We start from the raw sequence: 15,307 nt of genomic DNA, 5'->3' as shown, positions 1-15,307 counted from the left end.
CGCTATAGGGACTCCACCCGTGGATATTCATCGTCAGTTGACAGAGGTCTATGGTGACAAGTGTATGTCCGTTTAGCACATCCAAGAGTGGTGCAGGGAGTTTAGTGCCCGTTGGAAGGAATTCCACGATGAAGAGTGCATGGAGTGGAAGACCACCAGTTTTGGAGGCGGTTATCAAGATGGTCCAATGCAAAGTGCTTCAAAACAGGAGGATCATCGTCCGTGAACTTGTTGCTCAGATTCTTGGGAGTTCTTACGGTACAGTGGAAAGAGCTTTGACTGAAAAATTGGGGTATCACAAGTGTTGTACTCGATGGGTACTGCGGCTATTGACATCAAACCACAAGGAGAAATGCCTTGACTGTGCTTGCCAGTTCCTTCAAAAGTGTCAAGAAGATAAGGAAGGATTGTTGGACTCTATTGTTACGGGATACGAAACGTGGGTGTTTCATTTCACTCCCGAAATGAAAAAAACAAAATCCAAACAGTGGCGTCACCCAGAATTACCAGTCGCAAAGAAGTTAAAACAAACTCCTTCTGTTGGCAAAGTCATGGCCATTGTTTTTGGGATCATAAGGGAATACTGCTGATTGGTTTCATGGAACGTGGGACAACAATCAACTCGGACAGTTATGGTGCAACACTAAGAAAACTCAGGCGAGCTATACAGAACTGCCGGTCAGGACGACTGGCAGCCAGTGTAGTGCTGCTTCACAATAACGCCCGACCTCACGTCCCCCATCAAACCCAGGAACTGTTGAAAAACTTTGGTTGGACTGACATGTCCCACCCACCGTACAGTCCAGACCTCGCGCCTAGTGATTATCACTTGTTCTTCAAGTTAAAGGAACATTTGAGTGTCCAATGCTTCTGGCGCAATGATGAAGTCAAACAAGAGATAAAACGCTTCTTCAACGGGTTGGTGGCAGAGTTCTACAACATTGGGATACAGAAATTGGAGCACTATCTACAAAAATGCATAGAAAAAGATGGTGATTATGTAGAGCAAAGTTTCATCTTTCCAATGATTAAATTTTCATGAGAATAAACAATGTTGTCTATTTCTAAAATTGATGGAAACCTTATTTCTGGATCAACCCTCGTATTAAACTTCATCGAATGATGGGCTGTACGTGCCAAAACAACAATCTGATTATGAGACAGACTGTAGTGGTGGACTCCAGAATAATTTTGACACTGTGGTGTTCTTTAACATGTCCCTAAATCAAAGTGCCCGAGCGTTTTCGATTTTGCCCCCATTGAAATATGGCTGCCACGATCACGATCAAACCTGCAAACTCGAGTGATGCCATAGCCGCAAAGCTACCGCGGCAGGCACAGAAGTGTTGATTTGATGAGTGACTGCTTCCGTAGTGTCGCCTAGACTCTACAGTGCACTTTAATGTGGCTCTGCTTCTGCGTGCCCTGTGCAAGTTGTCTGCTTGACAAAGTTGCATGGTATTTATTTTTCAGAAATATCAGAAACGCACCGTACCTTGAAATTAAATTTATCCTGTTTTGCACCCAACTGCAGTCGGGTCTATAGTAGTAGCGTTTCCTTGCCTTCTCATGTCACCTCCGCTCGTTACGTGACTGCGTCAGTTATACCCATTCTCTTCCTCCTCTACCCCCTCATCTCTACCATTTTATCTAGCTTCCCTCTGGACTTGCACACTAGTAGAAAGGTAAGCGCTGCAATTTCTGCGATGCCTTTGCCTGGGGTCACGGATAATTACAGCTGTCAAGAGGCTAACGTGGTGATACCCAGGGAGCTCCAGGGGGTACTGTGCACATTCGATGCAGCACAAAGGTCCAAACGAGTCTCTCACGTCGCGTTTCGTATTTTCCATGCTCCTGTCATGTATACATGCACTCTGAACCACCCCCTGACGCACTGTGCCAGACAGCAGCAGCAGCAACGGCAGCAGCAGCAGTGGGAAAGTTGAAGGAAGAGGCAAAGAAAGCTTCACTTTACTAACTGTCCTACTTGATTTGGTTTTAAAATCAAATAGTCGCTATTCATAAACACAAATATTTCTCATATAGTTCTTGAATATTTCAGAAGCGTCAAGTGGTCTCAATCAAACATAAAATTGGAGAGAAAGTGTGATAAATTTAATCCCCGTGGCCATAATATATAGTCATAAAATGTAAGTTACATCGTAAAGAAGGCTGTGCTGCTCAGGCAGCCAGACTTTATCGACTAAACCACTATCATTCACTCTCTTCGCAATATCCAGGGGTATGCAAACAAGCTATCATTCTATTTGTTTTGATGCTACATCTGTGCTTTCAATAAACAAGGTTTCATAATTTGCAATGTAATGACAGAAACTTGCTAACATTATTAATACTAAGATGTAGACATCTTTTTATAATAACAGTGAAGACAGTTGTTCAGTATTTGGAAATTATTTGAAAAATATTCAATATTCGATTTGTATTCAGTGCCGCCTCAAAAATGGCAATATGCACAGCTGTACATTTTGACCATGGATTAAAGTAGGGTCATTGCATGCTGTAAAATGATCGTACCTATACACCATGTCGCATGACAGAAACACACTTCATGCAATTGCTGCTTAATTCATCCATGTTTGGCTAACCCTAGTCACTGTCACAGTCAGTTAAGACAATGAGTCACAATGCGTAGAGATGAGGAAAGGAAGAGTTTGTCCTGATGACTTGGTCTTAAATGTTCCCGTTGTCTGTATGTCATCTGCACTGTAGATAAACTGTTCAGCTATGTCAAATCTAGAGAAGAGAACTATATTCCTGTATCATAGTTGATGAGCTGCAGGAAGCAGTGGTGCATGTGTAATTTGTAATGCATTTTTGAGTCATGATATGCTTAACTTAGCAGTCACATTGAAAACAACAGTTGAGGTGGTATATTCTTCCTTGCTCCTCAAGCAGCAAAGAGTGATTTTGCTGTTCAAATCATTAAAAACAAGTAAAGGCAGCTCACTTACCTCGGCATATTTTCTTTGGAAGATTGAGCAGGTCCGGGGCTGTACGCAGTCTTTCCATGTCAGGATTCTCATCCGAAAGAACATTGGTAATGTCCACCAGTGTCAAGGCTCCAGATCTAGTGTTCAGCGCATCAATAACGTCCTTGGGGCCAATGGCGAAAATTGGCACGTCTGAAAAAAAGCCGGTGAATGGCATCATACTCAAAGATTCACTGGGCATGAGTTTTCGTTGGTTAACTGCTTCGTTGAACGTGAATATGTTGAAACACTTTTGAACAACACAAGGACAGCTAGGAAATATAACAACAAAACTAACACGGCAACATTCAGTTATTGTAGTAATATTCTTGTGCAGTTGCATTGTACCCTGTGCTTCTGGTATTTAATTAGTGTGTTTAATCTGCCTTTCTCATTTTCCTGAGCTGCCCTTTGCCACACGCCATTGGAAATGTTTTGGAAGGGTGCCAGGGCCTGTTGATTTCTATACCTTGACCCATGTCGAGTGTGCATTGATTGTGCATTGTGTGGGTCACGATTACTTATTATTGGCTTCTCCAGGGCATCATGTCGTTCCTTGAAGCCATTTAGCACTCACAAACTACTGGGTAAGAAGGACTGAGTGCATTGTTGTGCTTAGAGGGCAGCCGATAAAGGCACGCCGAGTTCCGTCTGCCCACAGACGGCTGCCTCGTAATTTGTTATCGCTGATTTCTCTATTTGCAGCTCACTTTTTGTATTCCTTTTACACATTCTTTAGACATTTTGAATATTCACGAAGCCTTCGAGTGCAGCCTTCTGCGTCAGATTTACCAAAGTGGTGCATTTGTTTACATCAACATCTAAAGCCACAGATCGATGTTAGCTTCAGATAATGTGGAAACGGTGCATGGCTGTTATAATATAATCTCAATATATACCAAAACATACATGTCTGCGCACATGAGCCATGTTGTTTTACCCTTAGACGAGTCAATATGAGGGTGACACCGCTAAACAATGGTGACTGGGAACCAGACACACATATTATGGGCTATTACTATTGTGATAAGAGTGTGTAAGTACTTCACTTTCAACTATAGAACCTATAGTTGAAAGTGAAGCGCTGTCTCTGTGTATCTGTTTTTTTCTACATCCTTGTTCAGTCGCGCTTATACACTCTATCATGGATTCTAATCAAATAGCCCGCCAACGTGTTTTAACTATTATTACTGATTCTCGCTTTTCGTTAGCTTCGTCATACTTACAGTATGTGTGTTATTCGTTCCATAAAGTATTATTAGAGCAAACTATGCTCACATAAGCGCTCATTTATAGGCCATTTAAAAAAGAATGTCTCGCGAAAATGCAGGTGCCATTGTTGACAGTATTGTTAACTGAGTGAGGCAGTTGTTTATGCTGGTGTACCGAATGCACTGTCACTTGTTTCCCATTTGACGTAGAGGTAAACAGTGCATCCCTGGAATAAGAAATGTGTCTGCATAACAACACGTACAGACCCACCCGTCTACGTAGCAAATGCGACTGGCAGTCTTCGGGAATGGTGGCCTACGGGTGTTGGCACAGCGCTGTGTTGCAGCTACCCCTCTATTGTGTGCATGCTCTGTGATATGTGTACAGTTGATTTCAATCACTAAGGCCAAAACTGAACTACAAAAGCAGTTTCCTTCGGCCTAACTGCTTACTTTTCAGTTCAGGCATGCCGGTAGCAGCTCCGCTGTACCCAATTTTTGCTGAACATGATCAACATCAGCTCAAACTTCATGTGCATGCTTGAGAAGGCTGAAGTTTGTGCATTGCAACTCCAAAAGCATGTTCTGACTCATCTTGAGTGTGATTAATTACACATCCAAGCGAAAGTGCTGCGGCTATCACGTCGGTTCGGCTGCCGATCGCATGGAAATCGGTCGAACAATGGTCAGAGCGCTGATTTTGTCAGTGCTGTCAACAAAAGAGCCCATTACACTACGACAACTCCTGCTTGTCGGTTGATTCATTGTCGGCCTGGTATGACACAATGGTATCAACAACACACTGTACTGAATAGATGGCCAATTGTTGGTGTCAACATCTTATCGGTCTCGTTCAACCCAGTGTTAAGCGAGTCACGCATGTGCTGCCGCCCTCAGCAAGAGAGGGCCGACGCTGCAAGAAGACTTCGTCAGCAATGTGATATTTCTGAAGTGCCACCCCAGTGTAACACAGGGGTTTTTCGATTCATTTGCTAGCCATCAATCAAATGCGGCTACTACGTGATTCAGGGTGCAGTCCAGACGAAGCCTTGGGTCGCATTCTATTTTAAACGTGAAGATGCAGTTGTCACTATGCATGTTTTCATCACCACACTATGCGGTACACGGCAGGAGTGTTTGCAGCAGCATGCATCCGAGCCACATCCAAGCGCTTTTGTTTTTTCAGGGGACTTGCTTCCGAGGTTAGGTTGTGTGTGCGACCCCTTCAAAATGTTTTGCGACTAATCCGCTAGGGCAGGGTGCATGTGTCACCATGCCATTAAAAAGTTGGATTGCATGTTCACCTTTTTCTTGCAGTTTACCGGTGTCACTGAAACAAGTTTGATGTATTCCATAACTATTTTAACATGATAGTGCTTGCTATAAGCTGATGTTCGTGCAGTCGCCGTTCCATGATAGTGGTTAGAGCAATAATGAGATGGCCACCGCGGCAATGGCCATTTGCAAATGCCTTTTGTGTAAGAGATTAAGTTGTGTGAACAGATGCCAAGTTTCTTTAACAGTAACAGTCATGCACCACAAATTTTAGAATAAGTTGTCTGTGCAGCAGCTCCAGTCCCTCAACACAAACTTGTAGTATTGGAATAAGGCCGAAACATTTCCTTCAGTGATGAACAGAACAATTATAACCTCTGTGTGGCCTCTGAAGCACCTTTTTATGTTCGGATAACTGTGCTGCACTTTAACCAATATATTGATTGAAGTGCATTCTTATGACAAAACAAACCAAAATTTTAAAAGAAGTTGACAAGAAGGAACCAGAATGGAAAAAACAACAACTTGAGGTTGCTGCAAGGCTTCCATCTCAATAAAACTTAGCTACTCTTATATAAGCAGACTTGGGAGATAATTGTTCGAGACTTACTCATAGGAGACTACAGATGTCACTGCTACAGTTGTTGACACAAAATGAGCATCACGATAATGATTCAGCCCATTGTGTGAGGAAATGCGCACAGAAAAATATAAATAACTATATAGCAATTTTAGTAAATGTGCCACTTCATTGGATATATAAATGCTTTATAACAGCTGAGGGAACAAAGTCATGCAACTTCAAAGCATCACCACAGCCAGAAGTTAAATACGTATCTAAATAACCACTGGGCCTTACTTTATGTTCATTTATTTACACTTGCATCTCATAAAACAAAGGGGCAGTAATTTTCCCTGTAGGCTAGGCCATGTATGCTGATAGTATGTGTAAATGTGGTGCGGCCATCGTAAAAGCCGCACTAAAACTAGCTAAATCATATACTCGATCAGACTGCCTCGAAGTTACCTCAAAGGTGGTATGGTGCACAATGCCTACTGTGGAGAAGCACAAAGGCAGGTCATCATCGAGAACAAACAGTACCATGCATATGCTAAACTTTCCTGTATGTGTATTTTTTTTGTGCAGGAGGCACGTAATGAAAACAAAATATGAAATTAGAAGCTGGAATTTGAAGAACCAGTGGTAAAAAGCGACTGGAATAAGTAAGTGCATTTGTGAAATTATTAGCAGAGTACTCCGTCAAGAACACACCAAGAAGTGTTCATGGTGTCTACGACTCTTTTAGTAAATCAGGAGCAACTGACAGAGCAATTTCGCTAGAAGGAAGACAGAGAAGGGTCCTATCTGGTGATTAAAATGAATGAATGAATGACAGTAAAGAGGAAAAAGAAGGGAGTCGGAGGTGATAGCAGAAATACATTGAACAAAAGAGAGGTGGGAATGCACAAATGCTATATATCACACGGATTTTGGGTGCCAAGGAGCCGCACTTCTTTTTCCCTTACACAAGGAAACCTCTTAATGGTGCCTTTCGTTTTCAGTTATATGATATATGATGACACATTCTGAGTCAAGAGAAACCAGGACACTATGTAGCATTCAAGCACAAGAAATTGGGGATCAAGTGTGTTTAAGATGCATCACAGATAAAGAATTGTGCAGTAGGACTTTCACATTCTTGAACGAAACAATGTTACCGAGTAAAAAAAAAAAAAAAAAAACATATATAGTTCTATGCTCTCCTGTTCCATGCTCCCCAGCATGGTCCCATCCTGTATAAGAGTGTTGTACCTGGATGTGCCACCCGGAACTTGTTGAGAGCCTCTTCGACCTGGCGCCCATTGGAATGTAATCCACCTGCTGCCTTCTTCCTCAGGTTCAGGTACAGCACCACCTGAAGTCCGGTAATCGGGAGATAGCAAGTGTCATGTGACTAATCACCATGTTTACACTTTTCTCAGTTTGATTAGCTATCAGTTATCATTTGTATTTAAAATGGCCTTGCATGAGAAAGGTAGAGAAATATGGTAGATTCGATGTTTAGGCAAGTAACACATACCTATAAAGCCAACAGGCATTGATGAAAAGAAGTGTGACAGAAATTAACATACTTATTTTGAATTACATTGTTCAAAAAGATGTAGATAATGTTTATATTTACAAGCATGTTCATGATTAAAAGGAAAATGAGAGAAAAGCAGGAGAGCAGAGAGCTTCCTGCCAGTTGGATATCAATCTATAACCTCTGCATGTCACACCTGGAGCTTTAACAATTGATCTAAAATTGAGGATTTCTTTCCTGCTACATTATGGAATATTTCTGTAGCTCATTCTGTCTGTTTTCCATCCAAAGCTCCCCCCTTTCTTCTTACTTTTGCGATTACATAGTTAAATTATATAGTCTTCTCTGGGTTTGTTGCAAGTATGTAGCTTTGCTTCATGTGCCTCATGAGAAGAGGCGCATACGTTACAGAGCTGTTTGTCTATAGGAAGCTAGCGCTAGGTGCCTTCTTGCCACTGACCACTCACTGCCAGAAAGTTCAGCTTATTTAAAAGTGTGATATATATACATCAACACTGCAGAACAAGTCGGTGGAGTTTAATACATCAAGTGATTTCTCATGTGTGTAATTCAGTATATGTACTGCAGCAAGTTCAAATTTTAGCACCACACATTAATTTGGCAAAACAAGCCAACTATTACATCATAGGTCAGTGCTGTAGGTGCTCTGCCATGCATGTCAAATGGCAGCCATGATGATCGGTTTCACAGCTGTTGGCAGCTCCATCCTTTCTACGGCTTGAGAAATGCAAGGTGCTTTGGCAACATTACAGCGGCACATTTAAAGGGGCGCTAGTTAGTAACAACATTAAATTTATTCAGTCTGGTGAATCATGCTTTAAAATAAGAATATTGGTATGACATCTCAGATTTCAAAGTATTTCTGTGCTACTGTTTTCGGGCAAAAAGAAGTTCTCAAAAGTCATTGGGTCAAGTCTTTGGTTTCCTTAGAATGCAATGTATTCTTTGTTTCTCAACGGACTGTTAGCTAGTACGAACCAATCATTGTACAAATCTCGTGATATTACAAGCTAACACAAGAACTTCAAGCTCATCTTACAGCTTTTTTCTTTATTGCAATGGCAATTATATGGACACTCCAGGCACATGTTCGCCATTGTCGTCGTTGTGAGGTCCCGTATAAAGTCCAAGGGCAATAAAATCGTCGCTGTGTGTCGTATGCTGTATGTGCGAGTGAAAACGTACAAGGGTGAGCCAGCGATTGTGGCTCAATCTTGCGCACTAGATCGCAGAAAGCGGGGAGGAAGCGCATTGTCTTCCTTCACTCTGAAGGCTCTGGAGGGAGGGTAGGGATGGGGACGCATTCTACTCTGGGTGGCCTGAGCAGCCATGCGTGCCAGCCCAGGCCACTGTTTCTTGAAAGCCATCTGCGATGGGGATAGAGTCCGTCACGCGCTGTGTTTTTGCGGCTTAGTTTTTGTTGATGCGAGACGCTGCACAAAGGTCAATGCGCTAGTTGCTGCTGCCACGCTTCCTCACTCCAGCGTTTTGACAGCGAGTTTCCACGGTCATCGAGTGAGATGTGTTCATGTTTGCTTGTGCGTGCATGACACCATGCTTGTTAATTTAGTTAGCATGTCTATGTTTACAAGTTTATACGGCCGATAAAACTACTATCCTTACTTCGTATAGCTGTCCACTAATTTGCTATCACAATCGATGCTTCGCCTCTCTGGCAAAATTGCGATTTTGTTTCAACTATTTTGGATCATCAAGACATTGCTTACGGTAAAACAGACATTTCTCATTTCCAGAATTGTAATTTGCCAATCCAGCTTAACTTAACAGTCCTCTTTAATGTCTCCTAATTTAGAGGAGTACTATTAACAAAAAATGTTTGTCTACTTTTTATTTCATTATTGGACAGCTGATGACCCAAGAATTACACTATGGAGCCTGAATTTATTGAGAGCACAGCAGATCACTAATTGCGTCACCTTGTGATACTATAACAGTTAAAAACGTACCCTAAGTGCAGCATGGCTTCAGATATGAAGAAAGAGACTATTAATACCACTGAAACTTGATGTGGTAGTCTTGTAGTATCAGATAACACTGACATGTACACACATATCGAGTTGATTCATGCAGTACGCAATAGGACAAGGGGTGTGAAAGGGTCTCCCTGCATTTCCAAGAGAGGTGCAGAATTAGAAGGACTAAACTGGCAGCATTCAGTGAGTGAGTCATTGTATGGTATTCAACCACTGCACTGAGACGAGCTGACTGGCGCGTGCTTGGATTGTTTATGGTACCACATAACTGGCTCTTCCAGTTTTGGTGATGCGAATGGTCTCCTGCTTCATGTTCAAAGCCGCACTGCACTTAGCCCTTGTCTGGAACTGGTCATGCAAAAGGTGACGTAATTAATTAGTTTTGGTGCCCTTGAGGAATTCAGTCTTCATACTGTGATTACGGAATCAATGGCTACCTAAAAAGCAAATAAAGCAGCACACAAAATTCTTGTGTCAATACTATGTCTTAGTCAAGGACCCAGGATGTGTAATGAACTGGGCACTACTCAAAAATAAATGTATAATTTACATTGTCAAATTTCTTGGTTTTCAGTTCCCAGCTTTGAAGTGAAGCAATCCTGCTTCGTTCTTCACAGTTTCAGCTGTGAATGCACCTTATAGCCACCAATGAGCCAAAATAGCTTGTCCCAAAAGTGTACTTGCATTCCAATAGCATATGGATGCATATTGGCTTCATGCTAACGAGGCTAGAGTACACTCTAATCGAGACGCAGCTACGAGCAGCATTGGTGATGCTTTCTTGTGTTGCAAGTCTTGCTGTGGTGGATGCTCCATAGATGCACATGCAAAGAGAGGACATTATAGAGCAAATGCATGCTGAAGGTGTACAGTTGGCGTCACCCTTGTGTAGAGCACAGGAACGGGGAGCCACTCCGGAGGCAACCAGCGACGTCTAATGGTAGCTGCTGGGCTCGAGATAAGAAGTGCCTGGGCACGTGCGGCCGACGCATATAATCTTGGGCCCAGCCACTACCATTAGACATCAGTGGCTGGCTGCGGAGCACCCCGGTGGCCGCCATTCCCGCACTCTGCACAAGGGCGATGCCGATTGTACAGCACAGTGTGCATATATTGCTTATGCAGGATGGGAAGCAGAGAGAGCCACATAGAACTAAGTGTATAATAACCTCAATTATATTTCACTGGTGAATCATGCACCTTATAGCTGCACATTGAACAGGAAATGGAACAATCGCATGTGTTTTCCCGTTATGAAATATTTTGCTCTAGTTATACTCTTAATTATGAACGATTGCTCAGAACATCCCCAGAGTCATTGCAAACAAACAGGCATTTCACTCAGCCACCATCGCCATTGTGCACGTACCCTGCTGGCAGCACCGGGCCGTTCATCCATGAGCGAAATGTGCTTGGTGACAAGAGTATTGAGCATGTTGAACACATCCTGGTCGCTGTCTGCGCCAACGGCATCTGAATAAAAAGGAAAAAAAGAAAGAAAAATAGCAAATGAGGTATGACCAGGTTCAAATTCTGTTTCCTGGCTCTTGCAGCCAGTTTAATTTTCACTCATGAATAACAACACTTCAAGGAGGCTCTTCAAGTGAACATAGTAGTTCTAGCCCTTTACGGATGATACATATAAATACCAGGAGAAATAGCTAAATGAGCAACGTACATTGAGAATATTGAAAAAAATTATTTTTTGGAAACTTTTCCAGCAACAGGGAGGAAACACCATGCATAAAACTGGAAGTGGACTTTACCTCAGGCTACATATAGCTTTGTTTGGAATTTATACAGACAGCTCTCGTTAGATATAAACCGTAGGTGTACATTTAACTTACTTTACATTGTGTATATGACAGCACTGCAGAGAGAGATCTTGCATCGATATGTCTCATCTGACTGCGCTTTCAAAAAATTGTGAGGCGCATATCAGACATCCTCTTTCTTGCCCTGTGTTCCTGCTCTAAACCAACAAATGACGCTTGTTGCCTGTTGTTCAGGGCTGGCAAAAGACATTTAGCTGGAAACTTTGTACTCAATAACAAAACCTGGAATGAAAAAAATGTGTTTCTGGTATGTTGCCTGCAGGTAACACTCGTCTGTAAAGGGTTAACTGATACAACAAACTATACTTCAATTACATATTATATATGTTGTGACATGACATGGCACCTTGTGAATACAATACTCCAGTTGACCTCAAGACTGCGGAATTCTGAAAGGCATGCGATGAGTTGAATTTAGCTTCAGGGATACAGGAACCAAATTTTCCTTTTATGCTTGGCACAAATCCACTACACCATGTACGTACCCTCACCATTGTGCAAAGGGAATCATTAGACTGAGTGATTTCTATGCTTCAGTCCAGCTTGGGTAAGAATAATTTTTTTATTTCAACCTTATTTGCTTCACTTCTTATTGTACATATGGCACCAAAAGTGTGTATGGATAATATTACTCTTCTGGGCAAGATTCATGCATTCATGCTTACTGATGAGTCCTTTGAAATTCGTTTAAAATGAAATAAAAGTGCGAATAAGCAATGGCCGACTGAAGAAGCATGATTGCAGTGTATGTAGAACAAAATCGGGTCAACTCAATCTAGACTGTCAATACTGATAATAAATGTTTTGAAGAATTGCTGATTAAGGATGTTGCATACAGCCAAATTTGCTGGATTTCACAGGTTGGCATGTTATCTGCTTCTACAAGTCATAGATTGACACCTACATAATTTTGTGTCAACATACTCACAGGACATTGCAGAGCAGAAACTTCCTCGTGAAAAGTAAGATGTCAAAAGTTGCTCAAACTACAGACGATGACCACCTAAGATGTCCACCTAAGAACATGCCTGTCATATAGGCATACAGTACTGAATGCGAAACTGTGCCACACTTTACAGCCATGCTTAGGTAATGTATAATGTATGTAAACCAACAAGCCCTGCTAAGAATCCTCCTGTAACCTTCCATTCATCTCAGCAAAGTGTGAATGCTTTCTGGTGCCTGATATTTTCTAGCTAAAGATACTCTAGCATGCATCAACGGAGCTCGCACACTTTGCAGACTCTATTTATGAGAATCTGAGCAGCTTTACTGGTCTTTTTGACACAGGCACTGTTTTGTAATTGTCCCTCATACAGATATGACTATATAGTATAAGGATGAGCAACCTGGGATGCATACTGGTCACTAGACTCACATTAGTATAGTTGAATAATTGACGGCTATATTCTATAAAAAAGTTGCCATGCATGGTTGTTACAGCTCAGACTGACTCACTGATATCACTAAGGTCACGCAAGTACAGGGCGGCACATCCAGGGCATCCCCCAGCACTGCTGTCCTCGATGATGTCACGCAGCACATCACTGTGGCGCTTGCTGGCAAAGAGGCTCACGGTACTGATCCCTGTCTGGAACTTGAGTGACCTGGTGATCATTCTGCAAGAACAAGCATTGTGGTGCCGACAGGTGTGAATCCTTCTAAGTCATTTTTTCAAGAAAACTGTCGGTACTTAAGAATATTTCTTAATTGATTGATTGATTGATTGATTGATTGATTGATTGATTGATTGATTGATTGATTGATTGATTGATTGATTGATTGATTGATCTGCCCTATGTTGTACTATGTCTATACACTTTGTATAATCTATTTAGGCTTTGGGGTATAATAAATAAGTATAAATATAGTTGCATTACTGCACCAAGCAGCATGTGAGTGTGGCATCTTTTTCAGCACGAAATGTTTTTAGCTGCTGTTGTGAGTAACCTTTGAGTGACCTTGAGCCAAAAGCCAGAGCCGTCATCCAGGCAAGTTGTGAGAACAAAACGAGATCATCCGGGCATCCAATCAAAACTTTAAAAAAATGCAGTCTCTGGCCCCCAATCCTTTATACAGGACTGCGTTACATATGCTAGTTACTGCCGAAACAAGTTACAAAAAATATTGCTTCCAGGTTCTTCCTAATATGTTTGTTCACGATATCACTCAAGCTGTAACTTGTAATATACTGAAGTTTTAGTTGTCGTTTCTGATAGGCAACATTCAAAAGGCAGATACAGGGCACTATGCGCTTTGTTGTCATCTTCTGGTACTGAGTGCCGAACGCCAGTGGCCTACGAGGTCCGTGGCACGGGTTTTCAATCACCTCGAGAGATGGCACCAAACTGTGTGGTGCCTCCTTCAGGCGCTTCTACATACCATGGCGGCTTAGCGGTTATGGTGTTGCACTGCTAAGCATGAGGTCGCGGGATCAAGTGCCACAATGACCCCATTTCGATGGAGGCGAAATGTAAAAGTGTCTGTGTCCCATGCATTGGGGGCATGTTAAAGATCCCCTGGTGGTCAAAATTAATCCAGAGTCTCCCACTAAGGCATGCCTCATAATCAAATCGTGGTTTTGGCACGTAACACCCCAGAACTCAATTCATTCTTCTTCTAGCTGGGCAGTGCTATCTGTTTCCCTGGCAGCTTTCGTTGCCTGTTGTCCAGCGTTCATACAGTTTTCTCTTCATCTAGCAGGGCAGTGTCCATATGGACCAATGCACAGTATGGCATGGTGCAGCATGGTGTGGTGGGGTGTGCCATTGCGAACATGCGTTCATTTTAAGATTGTGGCTAGTATCGTTTCCAACCAATCTGGTTTGTTGATTGCCATTTCATGCTTACATCCACTCTCGATTATGGGAGAGCCAACAATTTTCGCTTTTCTTTCTTGCAAGTGTAACCTTATGCCAGGTTTCGTGTCACCAAGTGTACCCCTGTCACATAGGTGGCACTGGTGTCATGAATCACCATGTATCAAACCCTCACTACCATGATTACATAAACATTACATAATCTGTGAAACAGGCAGCCGCATGCCAACTCCGTGCTTTTAGCCTCACTGATTCTTGTTGACTATGCGACCTGCAAATAATGTTGCGTATCATTAGGTGCCCAGATATCTAGCCCATATGCATCGCTCAAAGGCAGTGGCATTGACAGATACAGTCTATGGAATCAGCTGCATCAAAACAACATAGTTTTATATTCATACTGGCGTGCATTTGTATCACAGATGACATACGAAATCATTCATACAACCCACGCTTTCACTACATGTGCAAAGGAGGTATACTCTCAGCAGTTACAGTACTGTGGCAATGCCAACAAAAATGTTATCAAAGTTCTTTTTTATCCTTTGTTTATCTGACACACATTGTACATTTAATAACAAAATCTGTCAATGCATTCTGCATTCTACTATGGCCTGGATGACCTGAATTGCATAACCAGCTCTTAAAAATACTTGGAACTTTTCAAGACCAGCATACTTTTGGGGCTACTATTTGTGCCTTGCATTTACATGGTACACAAGGGCGAATTTCAGTTGAAAATAAATGCTTTTTGTTTGGTTATTCACACCTGAACTACAATCGAGCAATAGTCAAAATCTGATATTAGTGGTTTCAAAAACAAAACTTGTACATAGTTCATCACTGTAGAAGCACACACATAAATTCAAAATTTAGACTTGCATTCTTTCTGAACTGCAATAAAAAAAAAAACAGTGCTATGCTCTATAAAGCTTGTGCCCAACTGAGACCATGAATCTCACGTCAACTGTGCCATATTGTCATTATCTTCCAAACCATATGGCCCATTTCGAATTAGTATTGCTATGGATTGCAAAGCATATCCATGCATACCCACTACTAGGGCATGCCTAGAAAC

General features: G+C 42.0%; 1 protein-coding gene across 1 annotated transcript in view; it reads right to left on the bottom strand.

The window, feature by feature from the left end:
- The window catches only part of LOC126540349 (uncharacterized), a 79,005-nt gene that overhangs the window by 12,273 nt on the left and 51,425 nt on the right, over positions 1–15,307 (bottom strand). The window contains exons 10-13 of the mRNA XM_050187147.3: positions 12,869–13,029; positions 10,945–11,048; positions 7,290–7,392; positions 2,973–3,143 (exon numbers count right to left, since the gene is read on the bottom strand). Of these exons, the coding sequence (XP_050043104.1) occupies positions 2,973–3,143; positions 7,290–7,392; positions 10,945–11,048; positions 12,869–13,029 (539 nt within the window). The remainder of the gene's footprint in view (positions 1–2,972; positions 3,144–7,289; positions 7,393–10,944; positions 11,049–12,868; positions 13,030–15,307) is intronic.

The sequence above is a fragment of the Dermacentor andersoni genome, chromosome 2 (assembly GCF_023375885.2).
Source record: "Dermacentor andersoni chromosome 2, qqDerAnde1_hic_scaffold, whole genome shotgun sequence".
In the NCBI taxonomy this organism is placed as follows: Eukaryota; Metazoa; Arthropoda; class Arachnida; order Ixodida; family Ixodidae; genus Dermacentor; species Dermacentor andersoni.
This window is presented reverse-complemented; position numbering and strand designations above follow the sequence as displayed.